Here is a 7,938-nt window from a genome sequence, read left to right as displayed (position 1 = left end):
ATAAGAAAATGAATGATGTAAGAAAAGTCATTTCGGGTTTCAATAAGGGGAAGGACAACTTATATTAGAGATCCAGGGGATTTAAGCCTCTGGTCGCTCTTGGATTTTTTAAAATATTAAATATAAAAGTCAGTTTATTTTTGGAGCATTTACTCTGATTATTTCCTCTGTTATTTAATAACCATTCAAATAGCGCAAACAGCACTTTGTATGTATAAGTATTGTTTCAAAAATAAACTAATGATATTAATCGCGGTGGTCTGCACTACCTACATGGTGCCCCTGCATAGAATCTCTCCAAGAACTCGTGAAAGTTTCATGGTAATCAGAGGTGGGTAAAGATGGAGAATTTTCTTTACGGACAGGCAGTAAGCTACTTTATAATATAGATTAACTTGGAGTAGCACTACGAAACATTTGTAACACTTAGCTTTGGAAATGATATTGAGTAATAGTGATTTTTAGAACAGAACAAAATCATGAGAATTAAATCAGTGAAATGTTAATGTGATCAGGAATAACTAAACTCTAGGTCTATGTTTGGAAATGAAGCGCGGCAAGTGATCAAACCAAACTAATATGTGAACAAGAAAGCTTTTATTAGTCACTTTGGACGTACAAGTAACCATTTTTCTTATGTAAGATTATTAGGAACAATTTGAACAAACAAGATATAAGAGAGTATAAGTAGCTTCGCTTAGTATAAAAAACAGGAAGATTAATTTACATTCTATGCAAGTTTTCTAATTTCCCGACTACTTTCATTGTTATCATGTGTGTTAGATTTTCGGAGAATAACATACACTAAAATTACGTGACGATATCAATGAGCGTGAGTAATCTATATAATTTAGTGACAAATTTGATAGCTGCATTAATCGTGTACGATAGAAACCGAATAAACAGTTTGTTGGATATATGGATAGGCCAATAGTTACTTTACACATTTTTGTTAACCAAAAATATTATTTTTGTTTGTACGTTAAGTGACTATATTATGAAATATTACGTATATAAACTTACAACTACAGATTTAAAAAATACAGTATATCACAACTGCGAAAGACCTAGTTAGATCACACAAGTTATATATTGGATTAAAGAAAGCAACAGATAACAAGGAAACGTGTGATTGCTGGTCTAGTTTCAAAGTGCTCGTGTTAAATATATTAAACTTGGCTTATTCATTTATTGGTGTAATGGCTATTTGCTCGAAGGGCCTGCTTGTCTACTTATACGCATGGCATATAGTTCCTAGACAAAACAAAACGCACGACTGATCACGTAATGCGCACTGGACTTATGTGACGTCATATGTCGCTTTGACCGTTTTTTTTTTTAGTTAACTCCTAATGAAGCCGATAGGGTCACATCCTTTCTTTAATTCAACGCTGCATTTATGTTGGCTAATTGCCAAAAGTCTACGTGACTCTGAGTTAAGTCTGTATGTGTTAAAATGTCGTAGTATATAGTTGCATTTAGTACATGTGCACAAAGATTTTACTGAGACAAACAGACAAGAACAAATCTTGAGGATTTTTTATATAAACAGTCTTTATAAACATTTAACACATTAATTATATAAGAGAAAAATGTTTTTTTCGTCATCTTTATAGTAGCAGAAATTCAACAGTAACGTTAAAAGGATTAAACTCTGAAGGCATTATTAGCAAGTCTATGATCACCAGATAGCACGAAGAAAAAAAAAGACTGAACGTTACAATAGTTTTACATACTACAAATTGAAAAATACTGATAAATAAACGTTTTAGTTCACTTGGAATAGAAAAAAAATGTTCTATTGAAATAAACTTTAGATGAGAAATGTTAACATTTTATGTAACGAGAACAGCAGTTTGTAAATCGTGGTCTCTCAGACACAGAGTGTTTTTGTTTACTAAGATACTGTCTGGGGATCATACAATTACGATAGAACTTTATTCGTGTTTTAAATTCCATTTTCGATCACTAATAGAGCTTAATAATCAAGTTTAAGAGATGCTCCATATTTGTAACTTATATAATATCAATTAATACATGCATGTTCAAATATTTACTGACAGAAAACTGTAAACTTTATCTTCGTTTTTAGTAATTAGAGCACATTTCTGCAATATATTAAAATTGGAATTTACAGAAAATACACACTCATTCATAGCATTACTCGGTGTAATTCAATATATTACATAGAAATTAAGAAGAGCAAAATTCCGTTCTAAGAACTCAAAGTAATGATTTCACTTTCTAAGAACGTATAAAATGAACACATTGGGAAAGATTAATGCCTCACGTAGCAAACACTTTTCCCCCCTTTTTAATCTCTATAAAGTTGTAATTTCAGAAGAGAATATTTTCTTACACAATTACTTACAAAGCATAAAATACATCGAAGATTTTCGTTAACAAAATATTGAAAATATGCACTTTGTTAATAAGGATGACCCTAAAGGTGATTCATAGATTAAACAATAAAACTTTCAATACTAGCATAAATACCTAAATCCCTTCCTTCTTTATTTATTTATGACTCTTTAATGGCACAAATTCTCCTTTGATTAAAAAACAAAAGTTACGTGACTAAAGAAATCTTTAGATGCAATGTTTCAACTATCCTGGCATTTAATAAGTCAAAAATGAATTTTATTGAAGTTTACAATTTTTCGGAAGTATCACCGAAATCTTCAATTTTGTACCCATGTTTTTAGTTATATAATAAACTGTTAATGACACACAAAACACAAATGCTATTAGTTTTGACAAATAAAAATGCGTGAAATATTACGGTAAAACACACTTAGCACATGGATTCCTTAAATGCGTCTACAGATGGTTAATGGCTTCAATGATAAACTGAGAAATTTTCAAGCAGCTTTCACTCCAACGTAAGAAGAATTTTTGCCTGTCTTTTTCAATGCTTCCAGAAGCTCGTCTGACGACAGGGTGGAATCAATAAAAACCTTTTTTTCTCGATCTCAATTTCCACTTTGTTTACACCTGTACAACAGAATATAATAAGTATGTTTTGTAACTGGTATTTTGTTCTCATGAATCATTATATCCAGAACTGAGAATAAGAAAAATATTATGTTATTTATAAGATTTTAAGAGGATTTTTTCATGACGACATTCTTCTAGCATATTAAATTTGAAAGAAACGATTAATTTTTTAGATAATTTACTAACTTTATTTCACCGCCATTTTATGGAGTAGTTCAAAAGTTAGTTTCCCCAGAGCAGTACACTAGTTCGTTTTAATTTCTTTCGAATTAATATACGATTATAATTATACGTAAACAGTCTATAAATATAATGAACAGACTGGCAAAGAACCATCGCGTTTTAGTGTTCTAAAGCAAACGATATTATTATTCCCCATACACTTACTTGTAAATTATTTAATGATTTTAAAAGCATTTGTAAAATTCTTTTGTATTATATCAATTATCTTAGATCTAATAAGTGAAGAAACGATTGTGCCATATTTCAATTTTCATTTGTTAGGCTCCAATTAAAACATTAGCCAGAAAAACTTGAAGTATTCACTGTAATAACTTATTTGTATTCTTCAAGCTTACTTTTTCAAACACCTTGAAATGTGTTTTCACGTATTTATAAACAAGATCTGACGCAATAGTGTTACAGGCTAGTAGCTGAAGTAGTTTTGGTTGTTATACAAGAAAGATGGTTTATTAAATGTTAGAAAGAACTTGGTTTTAAAATTCACACAAGTTTTTATCGGTTGTCCATTGTAAAACTATATTTTATTATGAATAAAATAAACAAAAATTTTACTATGTACAACCGATAAAAACTTGTGTGAAGATGTTTTTTTTTTAAATTTTATGAAATTAATAGCTTAACTAAAGTTCGGATAAACAAATATTATTGTTAATAATAAAACTTCTTATATTCTTGAAAATAAATTACTTAGATTTTGTATTGCACATGCATTATGTTATACGCTGATAAGATTTCTTTTATTCATTAATTTCTAGAAAGTTTGAGTTTCATGAACTGTTTTTGTACCATTATTGTAGTTAGACTTGTTTAGTATAGCAGATTTCATAAGTTCATTCCAACTAACAGAAAAAAATAGGCCAGCTTAATAAGTTCATAACAAATAAAACATACTGATGTAAGCTATGTTTTAATGTCGTAACTTATTTGTTTGCTAGAGAAAACTGCAGGTCGTAATAATGAAGTTAAGATCATAAAGTTTAATAATGTAGGCCTAGAACACCTAGACAATTCCAAAAGATTTGACGTCAGAGTTTTAAATGAATTCAAGAGTAGATACGGGGTTCAGTAAAGCATTGAAAAGGTAATTGTGAAGATTGTTGAGTTCTTTCTTGCCAGAAAAGATAGTCAGTTTGTTTTCGTTACAGCCGTGAAGTTGTACAAGTAAGTTTATTTTTTACGTTAGTGTAGTGCAGTTAAGAGTCATTTGTAAAAGTGGCCTAAAGTTAGCACAGTGTTAAAATTTGTAAACGTTAAGGAAGAAATAAACTAAAATAATACAAAAAAAAACAACAAAAAACAGTCAACGAAATAACAACATTACATCAATATATGTAACAAATTACATCATTGCAAACGGTCTTTTTTATTGGCTACGTACTTAAACTTATTAAGCTATATTAAAATTAAAATTATCATTGAGATTACAAGTAGCGACAACTGTTGTTTTATGTATGCAAAGGGCACGTTAATTCTCGTATCTCTGTTAAATATACAAGATACAATACGTGTCTATGTTGTGGTACTATGAAGCCATTTAAACGTATCACGATACTCAACACGAATCTTTAAACGGGAAGTATTTTAAAAACATCCCGGAGGTTCTTTAATTTATTTCAATTGATCACATATGTCGTTTTATTACATTTATTTCTTTGAAGTTTTAATTTCTGAAATATTTAATCATAGTTACTGGATGAATTATAAGATGAGCTAATTGTATAACCACAAATATCGTAGCTTTAGTTGACATACACAACAACTTTGCGCCCTCCAGTGGCACAGCGGTATATTTGCGGACTTACAACACTAGAATCCGGGTTTCGATACCTGTGGGTGGAGTGGGGGGGGGGGGAGCAGAGCACAGATAGCCCATTGTGTAGTTTTGTGCTTAATTACAAACAAACAATCTTGCTTATTGCAAAAAAAAGAGCAACAAATGCAATTTCAGCGTTTCAGATTAGAGATTATTTTGGAAGTAAAAACTAAATTTTTATGCTTTTCAAAAACAAATTACCAGTTTACTCCATTTAATTATAAAATGTCATATCATTTGAGTATGATGACTGGTTACTTGTTTCTTTGTTGTACGCTACTTTAATGTAAAGATTTTACAAATTAAAATATATCTTAAGAAAAGGAACACACATGTACTTTCCAAGCATTTAATGCACGGTGGTGAAAATGTTTTTCATATTTACTCACTAGTCATTTTTCATGTTAAAAGTTTAAGATATTTTCATTATTTACTCACCTTCCAAGCCTTCCAGGGCTTTTTTAATAGCATCGACGCATTCCTGGGAAGTCATTTCTACTTCAAATTCGTGTACCTGTAAAAATAATGTACCAATATAAGAATCTTGATTATCAGTATCATAGCAAAATAAGTATAGAAGAACAAGTATTATAATATATATCAAATTAATCTACATTTGTTAATACTGCAAATATTGCACAGGTTTTCTGTGGTTATTAAAGATAAAGTGTCTAATAATATCATACATATATAAAAATCGTTCCTAAATTATACTCTGGAATCAATAATGTCATTAAAGCGTTTGAAACTATTTATATTCCTTTACCTATGTCCAGTACAATGTGTTTTAGAATATGCAATAAAAGTGATATCCAGTTCTATTATAAAGACCTCCTAATGGCTCAGTGGTAAGTGTGAGGACTTATAACGCTAACAATCGGATTTAGATACCAGCGGAGAGAAGAAGGCAGATAGCCCATTGTGTAGCTTTGCACTGAACAACAAACAAACAATCTGTGGAAAAGCTATGATATATATTGCATACACGAACAAGACATCACAATTATCAGATTCATTGCTAGCAGTATAAGGTTATAAAAGAAAGAGTATTTTCAGTTTGTTTGAGATGTTGTCATTTATATGCTTGCCTCCCAATGGCTCAACAGTAAGCTCGAGCGTTTATAATCTAAACCTGGGTTTCAGTACTCAAGTGGGCAAAACGCAGATAGCTTATTGTGTAGCTTTTCGCTTAAACATAAATGAACAATTTATACAAGTAATAAATTCAAAATTATTGGAATAACAAAACAATGGCAAAATTATGCAGGACATACGAGGCAATGGATCCGGGAAAATAGAAATATTTTAATATTTAAACAGCAAACACAAATTAGTTAGAACCTTTTATCCAATAACATAAAACAAACAAAACAACAACAACAACAACAACAAAAAAAAAAAAACTCAAAAATTTTGCTGCGTAAATAGTAAAAATACTATTATTTTAACTGACTAAATAAGTTTCATAGGTACGGTAAATTTAATGTTTTCGGGCATTAAACACGAACTAATAATTAATATTACAATAAGATTACATTTTACTTCAAGTACTTTCCAGATTATTAATATTCACGAATAATTTACCTGTGAAGCCATTTTAAATCGTGAAAAAGGATATCGCTGGTGAAAACTTTTTACACTTGATGGTTACAGAAAGATAGACTCAACGAAATTATTAGTGCGGGTCATATGCATCAGTTTATATAAGGACCAGAAAAACAAAGCAGAACACGTGGGTGTGATAAACACAAAACTCAAGTTAAAGAGAGGGCGCTAGCGTCTGGATGCATGTGACTGAACAATTATCAAAAAGCATATTATTATTGTCATATGATGTTGTCGTGATTTGGATAATAATTGCAGATTCAGGGACGTTTGCGACCATTTTTACTCGTGGTTAATGCAGTGCTGAAACGTGGCGATAGTATTACCTATAAGACTTCAAAATAATATAATGGAAAAAATACTTTTTCTTGCTGTTATTATAATTGCTTTGACATCTTTCTCGTTTATGCCAATCGTGGAATCTCAATTACCTCCTGTGAGTATAAATCGTGTCTCTTTTATTTACGTTGTTTATCTACGTTGATTTATTGGTCTAAGACTCTAGGATTTCAAAGCATGTTAACTTTGTGATTATACATTAGTGTTCACGCGGAAATAAAGTCCATTTATTATTCTTCTCAATGGCAACGTAACTTAAAACAAAACTCACTTGTAAGTTGTAGTTGTGAACCTTTTAAATGTTTATAAAACCAGACTTATTTATTGTGGTTTCTACCGAAATACAATTTAATTTACTGAGTACATATAAGTTTTCTTACTTTTTTTATTTTTATATAGAAGGAATTCTGGCATTAGGCTACTGACACATATATCTGATGTACGGCATGAAAACAGGCCGTTAATATTTTAAATTGCATTTTTAAATTTTGGAAGAAATATTCTTTGAATAACTAAATAACTAATAAGATTAAGTTTAAAAGGGTTGCATGGAAGTTTTGTCTGTGTGGTTTTTGGGAGAAAGAGAGAACTTTTTTAACCCAACTAAAATTAAAAATGTGGAGGACTCGTAATCTCAGATTTTATTTCAACTTTCACACCCGAAGCCAATTTAAATGATTGATAGAAGATGAAAAAAATACTGGGCATGGATTACGCTATCTACTGCATATGTATAGTATAATCAGTAGCTCTATTTATGAAGTATTTGTTTATTTTGGAATATTTAACTTTATTACTTGATTTCGTATATTGTTTGTTTGATTAAATCACAATTGAATTGGATAAATTGTACACGTCCATTATTCTTTGAGAATGTACCGTATTTTTCGTAATATAAGACGTACCCTTATTTTGAAGACAAAGTTTTGGGGAAAAAATCT

At 30.2% G+C, this 7,938-nt stretch overlaps 1 protein-coding gene and 1 long non-coding RNA gene across 2 annotated transcripts in view; one reads left to right on the top strand and one right to left on the bottom strand.

The window, feature by feature from the left end:
- Nucleotides 1–580: 580 nt before the first annotated feature.
- On the bottom strand, nucleotides 581–6,776 carry LOC106478791. The gene is made up of 3 exons (XR_002609978.1): nucleotides 6,638–6,776; nucleotides 5,492–5,567; nucleotides 581–2,994 (listed from the first exon to the last, which is right to left on the bottom strand). It is a non-coding gene; the product is annotated as an uncharacterized LOC106478791 (long non-coding RNA).
- A 67-nt stretch (nucleotides 6,777–6,843) lies between these two features.
- LOC106478798 (acid ceramidase-like) overlaps nucleotides 6,844–7,938 on the top strand; it is a 21,389-nt gene continuing 20,294 nt past the window's right edge. Inside the window, exon 1 of the mRNA XM_013939367.2 lies at nucleotides 6,844–7,094. Coding sequence (XP_013794821.1) covers nucleotides 7,008–7,094 — 87 coding nt within the window. The 5' untranslated portion in view covers nucleotides 6,844–7,007. The remainder of the gene's footprint in view (nucleotides 7,095–7,938) is intronic.

This window comes from Limulus polyphemus, unplaced genomic scaffold (genome assembly GCF_000517525.1).
Source record: "Limulus polyphemus unplaced genomic scaffold, Limulus_polyphemus-2.1.2 Scaffold250, whole genome shotgun sequence".
NCBI classification, from domain to species: Eukaryota; Metazoa; Arthropoda; class Merostomata; order Xiphosura; family Limulidae; genus Limulus; species Limulus polyphemus.
This window is presented reverse-complemented; position numbering and strand designations above follow the sequence as displayed.